Source organism: Melanotaenia boesemani, unplaced genomic scaffold (genome assembly GCF_017639745.1).
Source record: "Melanotaenia boesemani isolate fMelBoe1 unplaced genomic scaffold, fMelBoe1.pri S9Exx1, whole genome shotgun sequence".
NCBI lineage: Eukaryota > Metazoa > Chordata > Actinopteri > Atheriniformes > Melanotaeniidae > Melanotaenia > Melanotaenia boesemani.
The window spans coordinates 105001-119285 of NW_024580591.1; the positions used below are offsets into that span (position 1 = coordinate 105001).

The window sequence follows — 14285 nt, forward strand, 5'->3', positions numbered from 1 at the left end:
ATTAATGAAAAGACAGCTTGGTCCTGCTGGATATAAGTCATAATATTAGTTAAAAAAAAAAAAAAAAAGATGTGATTGTAAAAAAAAATATTAATTATTCAGTTATTCTGCTTATGTCAGTTCATATTTAACAATAGTTTTATTTATTTAGTTTTATGGTTAGAACAATAAACAGGGTTACAGATGTAATTATTTTTAAGCTCACATAAGAAAAAGTGAATGGTATTAGGTATTATATAGTGATATAATAGTGTTGCCTTCTATACATTAGGGTAATAAAATGGCAGTCATCATTCGAAGCATCTGCAGCCACTTGTCCAAGTTGAGGACCTGAAAGTGGGTTAAAATGTAATCTAAAACATTACACTGCCGCAGATCACGTGACTACCTGCAGTCACCACAGCAACCTAAAAAATATTTCCTTATATTGTATGTTATTATTTCTTTTTTGTTTATCCATTTTTTGCGGAGTTTTGTTTAATCAGCCTCTTTGTTTTTTTCTTGCACTGTTAGGACCTCCACACCGCAATTCTCTCCCGGTCTTCGTGTCTATTTGTCAAATCAAAACGGACTTTATGCGCATGGCTTTTAGGGGCTACAGGAACCAAGTGACTGCGTGTTGACAAGGATCATAACTCTGATTGGATGATTTTTGAAAGATGCATTTTCCGTCCGACATTTTGTGTGACTGTAAACGAGCCTTGGTCTTTTCAGCTCAGCTCTGACCGGACAGGACGTCTAGTTGAAAGCAGACTGAAAAACTTTTGCACTCTTGTGGATTTATCCAGCAAACTTCGACCTTTTCGATCCAGGACAACCTATTCAGCTTCTCGGACGTGTTTGTGGCTTTGCTTGGTAAGTTTAAGATTTTTATTAATGGAAAAGAAACTTTTTTGTACACCGTGTTAGCTTACAGCAGGTCGAAGTGGATTAATGTGACGTGTAACCTGTTAAATACTCTGCATTAAAATGATAGTTTATCACTATTATTATTATTTAAAGTGAACTAAAATAATAATGTGTTAACACTACTGTCCAAAGCAATCGAATATTTAGTAAAATAAATCCCAATTATATATATTTCGGAGAAGCAAGCTAGGTTAGCTGGTGTTTTTTTTTTTTTTTTTTTTTTTTTTTTTAGGATCATGTTTCTGTTTGCTGGTTTATTGCACTGTGTTTCTCATTTAAGCTCCTTATTTGCTAAACATTTAAGGCCATTTTTACTGTAATAATGGGGTGATTCCCTCTGCTAAAATACTTTATCATGATAGTTCTTACACTTACATTAGTGAGGTGTGACATACAAGTTCGTGGTTCGATCATTCTGTGTTACATGTCTCAGTGGCAATATAATTTAATTATGAATTTGCCACTTCTGATTTATGGAGGATATAAAGGTACACAAATAAATTAATTAAATATATCATTTAATAATTACTTAAATGTGTCATTATATAATTAAAATGATAATGACATACATAAATGTGTTATTAAATGTATCATTAATTAATTAAAATACAAATGAATATGTGTAAAAACATATAATTATTTCTCTGGTGTTATATGTTTTTTTTAGAATCATGTTTGCTGGTTTATTGCAGTGTGTTTCTGGTTTAAGCTCCTTATTTGCTAAACATTTAATGCCGTTTTTACTGTGATAATGGGGTGATTCCCTCTGCTAAAATTCTTTATCATGATAGTTATTACATATAGATTAGTGAGGTGTGACATACAAGTTCGTGGTTCGATCATTCTGTGTTACATGTCTCAGTGGCAATATAATTTAATTATGAATTTGCCACTTCTGATTTATGGAGGATATAAAGGTACACAAATAAATTAATTAAATATATAATTCAATAATTACTTAAATGTGTCATTATATAATTAAAATGATAATGACATACATAAATGTGTTATTAAATAATGAAAAATGATAATTAAACACATAAATGTGTTATTAAATGTATCATTAATGAATTAAAGTACAAATGAATATGTGTAAAAACATATAATTATTTCTCTATTTCACTATTTATTTCTCTGGTGTTATATGTTTTTTTAGGATCATGTTTGCTGGTTTATTGCAGTGTGTTTCTGGTTTAAGCTCCTTATTTGCTAAACATTTAAGGCCTTTTTACTGTGATAATGGGGTGATTCCCTCTGCTAAAAGCCTTTATCATGATAGTTCTTACACTTAGATTAGTGAGGTGTGACATACAAGTTCGTGGTTCGATCATTCTGTGTTACAAGCATTGCTCAGTGGCAATATAATTTAATATACATATAATTATTTATTAAATAATTATAAATGTTTTACATATATTCGTTTGTATTTTAATTAATTAATGATACATTTAATAACACATTTATGTGTTTAATTATCATTTTCATTATTTAATGACACATTTAAATAATTATTGGATGATATATTTAATTAATTGATTGTGTCACTTTACGTCCTCCATACTGATTATGCTCCTTTTTCATTATCCATAAATGTGTGTGAACTACCTTTTCTTTGGTCTTGTGGAGTCCCACATCATTCATTCACATGTCTGTTGTGTTTTGAGAGGGGTATGGCTTGATGATTGAACATGCCTTGGTCTCCGTTTGTGATTGGTTAGGAGGAAGTAATAACTGTAGTTTTAAACTACATGATAGACTGTGAAGATGCACAACCCTATTGCGCAATAGCATAAAATGGCCAGACCAATACTAATGTTTAATGTTTTTAAATGTTTTGATAATTATCAATATCTATCATATGTATGTTTGTGTATATATATATATATATATATATATATATATATATATATATATATATATATATATATATAGTCTAACTTATTTTGTCTCTGTTTTCCAGTACTTGTGTAAGATTGTTTGTGTGAGTGGGTGTGTTGCTCTCTGTTGGGTGTGTGTTTGTGTGTGCGTGCCAGGGTGCGTGTGTGTGTGGGTTGTTTTTTTTTCTAGAGATGCCGAGGAAGAAGAACTTCAGGATTTCGCAGGCAGCGAGGAGGAGCGCTGCGGACAGACGGACCCTTGACGTTTCTCCTCAGGTTCCCATGGACCGCTGTGCACGTATGTATCCAAGCATTTTTAATTGGTTGTGATTCAGTGATTGACAATCAAGTGTGCACATATTCTGTGATTGTACTGATCTGTTTTTTTCTGTATGTCTGTAGCGCGTGGCACTGGGCACCGGCACAAGGTGAAGAGGTGGGAGGTGTCGGTGCTCACCGGGCGGCAGCACAAGTTGGTTCTTCCGCCGGAGTCCCACGGCAAAAAGGTAATGCTGTGTTTGAAATATACTAACGTAATGAAAACCCAAGTGAACAATACACGGTGCTAAAAATACCAACATCTTTTCATTCAGGTGGTTTTTGCTATTGGTGACTCCCATCTTCGAAGCCTTGCAGGTATGTACTTATATTTTTTTCAATATATAATATATTTCAATTAAATTCAATAAAGTATTAATGTACTGTATTAATGTATTTTATAAAATGTTACACAGACAAACAAATACAGTAGAAACTTTCTTTGTCTTTTAGACGGCATCGTGCGGTTGCCTGAGGGTCGTCTGGCGTGGGGGTTCATGTCAACGCCGGGGGCAAGCGCCACCGAGTTGAGAACTGAGGTGCTTCATGCTGAGGTGCCTCAGGATCCCGACTTGGTGTGCGTCTTGGCTCCGAGCAACGACTTGACCGCCAAGCACACCATCGGTCGTGCGGCTGCAGACTTCCAGCGGTACCTAGCCACCGTCTGCAGTCGCTGGCCGAAGGTGTGTGTGCTGGACTTTCCTCCGAGGTTGACCGTTGAGGACTCCCTGCAAGAGCTCTACCGCCAGGAGTTCCACCGGGTGGCAGCCCGCATGGGTACGTGAAAATATGTGCCTGCGCTGTTGTATGTTTATCGCAGATTACATCAGAAATATGGCTGTAGTTTATCTTCAGTGTAGTCGTATATAGATGTCTAAATTCTGTTGTTTTACAAGCATAAAGAGCTCTGCTATGTGTTTTTGTTAAAGCTGTGAAGTACTTCCACATCGCGGACCACTTCCCCCGGCAGTGTCTCAACCTGTGGAGTCGCGATGGTGTAAGTAGATCATTTTTCTTGTCATGGTTTGATGCAATCGTGTTCATGTCAGAGGCTGAGATGGAATCCAGGACCTTCTGATCTTGAGATGATGGACTATCTGTGTAGAGCTGTGTGTATCTAGTGAGAGATTTTGTGGAAAAAGATACATTTCATGAATGTCGTCCTCGTAGGTCCACCTGAGTGATGACGTCGGCATGGAGATCTTCGCCCAGCTGCTGTGGACGGTTGCTTACACGGTTGTCCTTTTAATTTTAAACTGTTAAATCGTCTTATGAAATATATGCAAGCATTCACTTGATGTAATTTTGGCTGCTGACCAAGTGTGGAAAAGGCACATTGTTAATGATTATGTCTTTATTTTTTGATTGAAGCAACTGGAGACCGTGCCGCCAGCCCCGCCGGTGTCTCGTCCATCCCCACCTTCTCGCTTCACTCCCCGTGTGGTTGTGAAGGGAGAGGTGAGGGTGCGTCGCAGCCCTGGCCCCGAGGAGTGGACTGTCGTTGGTCCGAGCGGCAAGGTAATAATATGGCATGAAATGTCACAGCTGTCAGACTCACATTTGATTGATTTTTCACAGACCAAAATCCCCTTTGTTTATTTTTTCTATATATTTTTTCTCTTTCAGTCCTCTGGAGGATGCAGTGCAGTTCAGCGGGAGGTTCGTATGATATTTGTATAGAAAAACATGAAGTGTAATATTTGCTGGAAGTTCAATGGTTAAAGCAGTAAAATTCAACGCTTGTGTATATCTGTTTCTGTATTTCTAGCCGGCTGGCATCCCCCTGAATCCTGTGCTGTTCAGCAGTGAGATGTTGGAGGAGATGGAGAAGGTTTCTCCATCAAATCTGACATCTCCTGCTGACTTTGCTGGTGTTTCACCGCCAAAGGTAAATTGCATCCAGACAAACATGTGTTTAGGGGTTATCATAAAATGTTTTATTCTGAAAGTCTAAATGATTAACGATAGACTTCTATAACGCTAAATGTGTTCTGTGTCCATATCATTTTGGACAGACGCTGCGTGTGAAACACCACTCCAAGAGGACTCGAAGGGTAAGTAGATTTTGGAAATAAATCTTTGTATTTATTATTTTTCCTGTGTTTGTGAAGTGAAATAAACTTTGTTTTCGTTTCTTTTCTATTTGAGGCCGCATCCAGCCGAGGGATTTCTTCTGACTCCAAGGCCGCTCTGGAGTCGAAGAAGGTAAGAAATGTAATTGTGCTTAAGATTTGTGTATTTTTATATGTGTGTGTGTATATGTGTATATATATATGTCTACATGTATCATATATATATGTATGTTTCATCTCTGAAGATGTGTCTTTGCAATTTCTGTCTTGAGGTCGGGGCAACGTCCAGGCATCCGGTCCCTTCTGGCCGCACTGACGAGAGGACGGTGAGTACCATTTACATGAACAATATGTGTAAAGTATATATTATTTGTTAATTAAGTAAAAAACACATTTTTCATGTATTTAGGGCAGGGGTGAATCCTGCAGGTTTTACATACATCCCTGCACCAACACACCTGACTCAAATTAAATGAATCCTACAGCCTAAAAGGATCTGCACAATGACTCATTAGTTTAAGTCAGGTGTGTTGGTGCAGGGATGCATGTAAAACCGGTCTGGAGGACCGACGTTGGCCACCCCTGATTTAGGGGTTTTGCTAAATTGTTTTAAAGTATCAATTTTGCACATACTCAGCATGACAGAGAACAAATGTCAGTGCACAGACAGCAGTTTATTACACATGACAGTGATTAGAGCCCATTGCATGTTGATATCCTTTATGGTTAGGTTGAGACAACACAGAGCCCGGGTGTGTTGTCTTCTACTGATGAAGATGAGGCAACTACTGCGAAGGTAAGTGAGGTGAGTATGGGTAATGTTGATGTTGTTAGGGGTTCAGTTCACCAGGGGCACAGTCGGTTTAGAAATCCGGGAGTTCAGTGTATGGCGATAGGGTTGGTTAGTTTGGCCAGACATACGGTGTCTAGTGTGTTTGATTGGAAGACAGAAGATTTAGATTTAGCTCTGTGGTTAGGAGATCAGCTCTATACGCATCTGAAGGACGATGGTATAATTCCTCCAGGAGAAGACTTTTTGATGATCCCAGAGTTGCCGAAAGAGCACGTTTTATACTGGCAGAACTTTAAGTTTGCGTTCCCCGAGACTGTCAGTGGTGATGTCACTGTGACTGAAGGAGAGTTCATTGAGTGTGGAGCATATGTCACTCTAGAAGATGGGCTGGAAAGGATGTTATCTCAGTACCAGACATGTCTTTTGACCTTGTGTTCAAATACATGTGCGGTCATTTCTGCTAGTGGTAGGTTTGCTGTTGTTGATTCTCATTCACGCAGTGCTACTGGCATGGTGGATGTTAATGGTACCAGTGTAGTTTTGTACTTTGGTTCCATCAGGGAGGTGTTTGATCACTTTAGTTGTTTGGCAGTGATGTTTGGGGGTAGTAGCAAGCCTTTTGAAATAAATGGCGTTGATGTGAGTAGGGAGTGTGAATCTGATGATGGCAATAAGCAACGTGTAAAACGTCAGCTGTCAGCAGATTGTTATGAAGTTGGCCTTTCCAGCCCATCTAAACATACGCCAAAAAAAGGTCGTATTAATGATTCGATGGTTGTTTCAGATGAAGAGTTTGCTGTTGAGGAACAGGTTTTGTTAAGTCGGCAGATTAGTTCAGATGTGGAAGTAGTCAGTGAAGGACATGAAAAACTTATGTTTAACCCTCTCTGTGAAAATACTTGTCAAAGTTTGTGTACCAAATTAAATATAGAGCATGAAAGTGTAAATAGCGCTGCGTCTAGTCGTGTTGGCGAGTTAGGCGTTCCGTGCCAAAATAGAGACATAGTTGGTGATGGTAGCTGCTATTTTAGGGCCGTTTCTCAGGCAGTGAGTGGCACACAAAAGCATCACATCAAAATTAGGAGAGCGGTTGTTAAATATTTAATGAAAAATGATTTAAAATATCAAAGTAGTTTGAGAGAAGGTTATTCCTCTGTGGCAGATTATGTAGACAAATCAAAAATGCGTTACGTTAGCAGCTGGGCGACAGAATTCGAAATACAAGCCACAGCAGATTTATTAGGTATTAATGTCTTTACATTTATTGGTGGTCGTTGGCTAAAATATGGATGCAGTAGCAGTTGTGTGTCAGAGAAATCCATTTATTTAGAAAACTGCCGTGGTAGTCATTATGAAACCGTAGTTTGCGTTAAAGAACCCAAACTAGAAAGTTGTTATGGGTACTGTAAAGAAAATGTTTCCGACGCGCGTCGTACTAGATTGTCAGGCAAAGATTTAATTAGAGATGCTTCATCTGAAAGTGACACGTCAGTTAGCAAAAAGGACATAGAGCGCGGTGTATATATTTCTAAATATAATAAAGTAATGAGAAGAACCCAAATTAGGAATATGAATAAAATAAAATATGCACTAGATGCGCGTCACCGTGAAAATGCGAAAGACCGAAAAAAAATAAGATATGCACTAGATGCGCGTCACCGTGAAAATGTGAAAGACCAAAAAAAAATAAGATATGCACTAGATGCGCGTCACCGTGAAAATATGAAAGACCAAAAAAAAATAAGATATGCACTAGATGCGCGTCACCGTGAAAATATGAAAGACCGAAGAAAAGTAAGATATGTACTAGATGCGCGTCACTGTGAAAATGTGAAAGACCAAAAAAAAATAAGATATGCATTAGATGCGCGTCACCGTGAAAATCAGAAAGACCGAAGCAAAATAAGATATGCAAAAGATGCGCGTCACAGAGAAATAGTTAAAAGAGTTGTAAAATCAAAGAGGCAAGAAATTAAAGATAAAGACAAAACACAGAATATTGAGTTTTTCACTGAGAGGTTTTTAGACAAAGTTGAACATGGTCCTGAGTATATCTGTTGTGTCTGTTTCAGGCTGTTGTTTCCACATCAGGTGTTAAGTTGTAGAAAGGATGCGTATAACAAGACTGCGGCCATAGCTTCTTTGGCAGATAGGTGTATTAGAACCGACTATTTACATGAATGTAGGGAGGATTGTGTTCAGCCGTGTCAGATTATGGCTTCAAGTAGAGGGCATCTTTGGATTTGTTACACTTGTCATCATAAAATTTCACATGAGCAAATGCCTGCTGAAAGTGTAACAAATAATTTGGTAGTAGATCCGGTTCCCCCAGAATTGGCTTGTTTGAATAGGTTAGAACAACATTTGATTGCTTTAAATATTCCGTTCATGAAAATGCTTGCATTACCCAAAGGTGGCCAAAATGGAGTTCATGGACCAGTAACCTGCGTTCCATCCAACGTAGTTCAAACATCTAAAATGTTGCCCCGATCAAATATGGAGGGGTCTTTATTGGCAGTAAAATTAAAACGTAAGTTAACTTATAAAGGCCATTATCAGTATGAGTTTGTGGATACAATGCATATTAGGCAAGCTTTACGGTTTTTAAAGCAATCAAATAAGTTTTATAAAGACATAGATTTTAATGAGGAATGGGTTAATGAGTTGTGTGTCTTAGAGCAACCTGAGGATGAAGAGAAGGACAATGCAGAAATAGTTGAGAGTACTGGGGATGATGTAGAAGATGATGAGTTGCTGCATGATCGACAGCAACATTGCATGTTTTCAGATACGTGTCTAATGCCTGTAGATATTGGTCAGGAAGTTCTAGATCAGTATTTTGACAGTATAGTTAATGTTGCACCAGCTGAGGGTAATAATCCAGTTAAGTTGTTGACAGATCGAGAAAATGAAGCAAAGTGTTTCCCAGTGTTGTTTCCTCGAGGTCGTAATATGTACCATGAAAGCCGTGTATATAATTTGTCGTTGTGCCGTTATTTTAATAACCGAATTTTACATGCGGATAGAAGGTTTGCTCAGAATGTAGAGTATATTTTCTTTGCTCAGTACATGTCTGAGGTAGATCAGGTTGTCTCTAAAGTAAGTATAGCATTAAGAAAAGGTAAAGGAGGTGAGGTGAGTGTAGAAAAGGAGGAGTCCTTGAAGCAGTTGTTGGATGTAGATGACGGTTTTAGATTTCTTAAGCCTATTAGAGGGACTCCAGCATTTTGGCAGGGAGTACAGAAAGACCTGATGGCTTGTGTTCGGCAACTTGGGATTCCCACGTGGTTTTGTTCATTCTCTTCCGCGGATCTGAGATGGCAAAACCTTCTTAAAACAATTTTAAAACAGGAAGGTCGAACACAGACATTGGAAGAGTTAGAGTGGACCGATAGATGCGATCTGTTGCGTCGTAATCCTGTCACTGCCGCCAGAATGTTTGATTTCCGCTGGCACTGTTTTTTGAAGGAGGTCCTTATGTCTCCTTCAAATCCCATAGGAAAAATTATTGATTACTTTTATCGGGTGGAGTTTCAGTGTCGCGGGAGTCCTCATGTGCACTGTCTTTTCTGGATTGAAAATGCGCCTAAAATTAATACAAACAAAGACGAAGAAGTGGTAGCTTTTATTGATAAGTACGTAACATGTGAGCTACCAGCACAGGATGAGACGTTATTGGAGATGGTCACATCTGTGCAGCAACATTCAAAGAGGCATTCAAAAAGCTGTAAGAAAGGTGGCACTGAATGTCGCTTTAATTTTCCCAGACCAGCGTCAGGTAGGACATTTCTTGTTAATGTTCATTTGAATACTACAAATGAGTGTGATAAATGTAAGAATAGGTTCGATCAAAAATACGAAGGAAAACAGTGCACATGTGGAAATGAGTACTACTATAATCTGCTAAAGGTTGATAAGGATTTGGCAGTACGCACTCTGGAGTCAGTGAAAAAGGCGTTAAAAGATGAGAACAAGACGTTTAATAGTTTAGATGAGTTGTTTCATAGTTTAAATATCAATCAGCAAATATTTGAAATATGTTACAAACGTCTAAATATGAATAAAACCCAAATTGTATATAAAAGAGACATTAACGAAGCATGGATTAATCCATATAACAAGTCTCTATTAAAATGCTGGAATGCAAATTTAGATATTCAATTTGTGACAGACGCGTACGCCGTTATAGTATATATTATTTCATACATTAGCAAATCAGAAAAAGAGGTAGGATTGTTGCTTAGTAAAGCTCATAAAGAAGCAACAAAAGATGACAACGTCAGTGCAAAAGAGGCACTGAAACAAATTGGCAGCGTTTATCTAAACAGTCGCGACGTGTCTGCTCAAGAAGCAGTTTATAGATTAACGGGAATGCATTTGAAGGAGAATTCGCGTAAAGTAGAGTTTATACCAACAGGGGACAAAATAGTTAAAATGAGTAAACCAATTAGTGTTATCCAAGAATGTGGGCTAACAGGAGATGATGTGTGGATGGTTAGTATCGTAGACCGTTATAGAAGTAGGCCTAATAATAGCACTTTTAATGACATGTGCATCGCAACATTTGTGTCTGAATATCGTCTTTTAAAAGGAAATGAAAAGTCAAAGAATGCGATTCAATTGCAAAGGGGATTAGGATTAATTCTTAAAAGAACACGAACAAAACCCGCTGTAGTTCGTTATGCGCGCTTTTCAAAAACAAAAAACCCCGAATTATATTTTAAAAGCCAGTTACAGTTGTTTCTGCCATACCGCGTAGAAGATGACTTAAAAGCTGCTGATTGCGAAACGTTTGAACAATTTTATGAAAATGGTTCCGTGATCTTTAGTGATGGATCAGAACATACCGTGAAATCTGTCGTCGATACGAATAGGAACAAATTCGAGGTAGAAGATTCAGAAGAATTAGAAGAGTTGCAAAAGAAACTTGAAAATGAGGGTGGCCCTGAAGTTGCCTGGGGAAATCTGTGCCCCGAAAAAGAAGTAGAACGTTTAGAGTGTCAAGAAGAAATTAGAGAAAAAGAACAGACACCTGCGGAAGATGCAGAAGAAATAGGTCGGGAACTCGTAGACAACATTCCAGATTTGGCTGTTAGGAATGATCAGGTGTGTCAATTAGAAAAGAATAATAATGTAATGAGTAGGAGTGAGGGCTTAGAATTAATTAGATCTCTGAATGAGAAGCAGCTGTCAGTCTTCTATAAAATCCGTAACTGGTGTTTAGATAAAGTCAATGGTAGAAACCCAGAACCCCTCCATGTGTTTATATCTGGAGGAGCTGGAGTTGGAAAGAGCTACCTAGTTAAAGCGATTCAATACGAGGCCACAAGGTTATTGTCACCAACTTGTCAGAATCCAGATAACATTTGTGTTTTATTAACGGCTCCGACTGGAATAGCTGCTTATAATTTAAAGGCAGCGACTATCCACAGTACATTTGGCATTGGCAAAGACGTGAGCCTACCTTACACACCTCTGAGTGAGGAAAAGCTCAATTCTTTGCGTGTTAAATATAGTGATTTGCAGATAGTCATAATTGATGAAATCTCCATGGTCAATCATAATCTATTGGCTTACATCCATGGCAGGTTAAGACAAATCAAACAAACTGGTGACTATAACCCCTTCGGTAATGTCAGCATAATCGCGGTCGGAGATTTTTATCAGTTGCCCCCAGTAAAGGGGAAAGCGTTGTATGTACAAGACGTACAAATGAACTTGTGGTCTAGTTTATTTGAGCTTGTTGAGTTAAAAACAATCGTTAGGCAAAAAGATGAAGTCTTTGCGCGAATATTAAATAGAATGCGAACGCATAGAAAAGGTACGCCAATGTTAGCTGACGATATAAACGTCTTAAAACGGTGTGAAACAGGTGAAGAGAGCACAGCCTTACATATCTTTGCTACAAATTCCCAGGTTGATGAATATAATGAGGAACAGTTAATGAGCATATGTCCTGACCACATACTTATAACTGCACAGGACTTTGGTTATAATAAAAAAACTGGTAAATTAGAGTTAAAGCCAGATCATCACATTAGGGCCAAGAAAACAGCTTTACAAAGAGAGCTGTTATTGGGTAAAAATGCTCGAGTCATGTTGTCTCAAAACATCGATGTAAATGACGGTTTAGTAAATGGTGTATGTGGCACAGTGATATACATAGAACAGCCTGAAAAAAATATGTTTCCTCTCAAAGTATATGTAAAATTTGATGATGATAAGGTAGGCATAAAGACGAGGAAACAAACCATTTATGCATCAGCAGAGTTAATGGGTTCAGTACCAATTGAACCTCAGGAAGAGAGAGCCAATAAAAAAGGCATGAGACGACAGTTTCCTTTAAAGTTAGCTTGGGCCTGTACTGTACACAAAGTACAGGGCCTTACAGTAGATAGTGCTGTTGTCTCTTTAGCTAAGGTCTTTGCACCAGGACAGGCATATGTGGCATTAAGCAGAGTTAGAAGCCTGTCTGGTTTAATTATTCAGGACTTTAAAGAGAAGGCTGTTTATTGTAATGCCAACATTGAACAGGCGATTGCTAATATGCCACCATTTATAACTGAAAGCCACACAGTAGTAAAAGAGGGTTTTAGATTATTTCTAATGAATGTTCAAAGTTTAAATCACCATGTCTCAGATTTGGCCCACTGTGCACAGCATTTGCAGCCTAACTGTATTGCTGTGACAGAGACATGGATACCTGCTGATGTTAGCTTAGATTCTGTAGAAATCACTGGTTATAGGTTTAGTAATGCCCCACGTAGTTTAGCCTATTATAGCGATAATCCAGTGTTAATTTCCCTTAAAGGCCAACAACATGGTGGCGTTGGCATGTACTGTGACAGTAATGTAGAATTTGAAAGTGTCACAGTTGCAGGTTTAAATATTGAGTGTTTAGCTGTAAAATGTGTCACATACAACATTTTAATAGCAGCCATTTACAGGCCACCATCATATCCTGTGTCTCTCTTTTTCAGGCATTTTGAAGAATTGTTAAATGTGTTAGAGTCACAAAGTGGAACCATTGTTGTTTTGGGCGATTTCAATGAGGACATTTTGAAGTCCTCAACAATTTGTCAGAAAATGACAGACAGAGGATATGAGCAACATGTGTCAACAGCCACAACAGAGAAAGGCACCTTAATTGATCATGTTTACGTAAAAAATAGTAATTATAGAGTAGAAGCGCTAGTGGTGCCTACATATTTTAGTGATCATGAGGGCATTATATGTTCTTTTAAGTAAGACAGCCCAAATGCTTAAAACTTAATTTTACATTTTTTAAAATAAATGTAATCGAAATGTATTAAATGTGCTGTTCTTCATCTGAGTTCCCTGTTTTGAATAATTTGTATGTAGTCAGTAAATTTTGTCCCCTGTTGATATCCTTTACACCAGTACAACGTAAGTCCATTTTCAAAGGTATTCTGTGCTTCCTGTCCAGAGAACGTACTGAAAATGTGGGAATAGTGAGTAAATTTGTTGTTGGTTGTTGTATTAAGAAGAAATAGTTAAAGAGGCTTGAAAAGTTGTTAAATGTAGTGACCAAATGGCAAAGTTGGTAATACAGGTTTTGTAGCTCATGCCCTCAGTGTGGTTAATTAGTTATATGTTGTTTTAGGATTGTGCCTCTTGTTCTGTGGGTTTTATTTAATGATATAATTTTAGTTGTATGTAACTGCTGTGTTTAAAGTTAATTACAGGGGTAATCAAGTGACGGCGGCTAAGGTACGTATAAGTACATTTAACTACTCACTATCCTACACACAGTTAGTTTATTCACTCACACTCTTTCACTCTTCAGAAAGTCTTTGTTATTTAAAAGAATTAATCTCAGGTTTTTTGTTTCTATCTGGCTGGTTTATATGTATTATACTGTGGGTCTGTTGTATTTATTTTGCAGTTTTTAGATTTTAGCAGTTTTTTTCACTTGACAGAAGCCAATGATGAACAGTTAAGCTGAGCTCTGTTGGACCAAAGGGCTGATTGTGATTGAGCCTAAGAAGAGCATGAAAAAAGCTGTAACCTGAGGCTTCATAAATTAATATTCAATAGTGGCAGTGTGTGTTTACTGTTATTAAAGGGGCATAGTAGCTGTGTATCTGTTAGGCATTGACCAGCCTGCAGCAATAGTATTGCTTGTGTTATAATGATCCAAACCTGTTTTAATGATGTTTTACTAGATTTAAAAGAGAACTGATGTTCAGAAGAATACATTGTGGAATGTGATTGTGTGCGTGTGCATGTATGTATATACACATATGCACACTGATACCTTTTTGTCATTTCCCTAGGACACTGATGTCGCAGTTG

General features: G+C 37.8%; 2 protein-coding genes across 2 annotated transcripts; both read left to right on the plus strand.

The window, feature by feature from the left end:
• Positions 1 to 3553: 3553 nt before the first annotated feature.
• Positions 3554 to 6706, plus strand: LOC121636113 (the record flags this gene model as incomplete). The annotated part of the gene is made up of 11 exons (XM_041979418.1): positions 3554 to 3881; positions 4034 to 4101; positions 4275 to 4340; positions 4476 to 4622; positions 4731 to 4763; positions 4873 to 4992; positions 5120 to 5158; positions 5253 to 5309; positions 5449 to 5502; positions 5907 to 6608; positions 6698 to 6706. Coding segments are annotated over 11 exons (1623 nt in total), but the record flags the coding sequence as incomplete, so codon positions are not given.
• A 766-nt stretch (positions 6707 to 7472) lies between these two features.
• LOC121636111 lies at positions 7473 to 14285 on the plus strand. The gene is made up of 2 exons (XM_041979416.1): positions 7473 to 13410; positions 13478 to 14285. Exon 1 carries the CDS (start codon positions 7515 to 7517, stop codon positions 13215 to 13217), a length of 5703 nt encoding a protein of 1900 aa, XP_041835350.1. The 5' UTR covers positions 7473 to 7514; the 3' UTR covers positions 13218 to 13410; positions 13478 to 14285.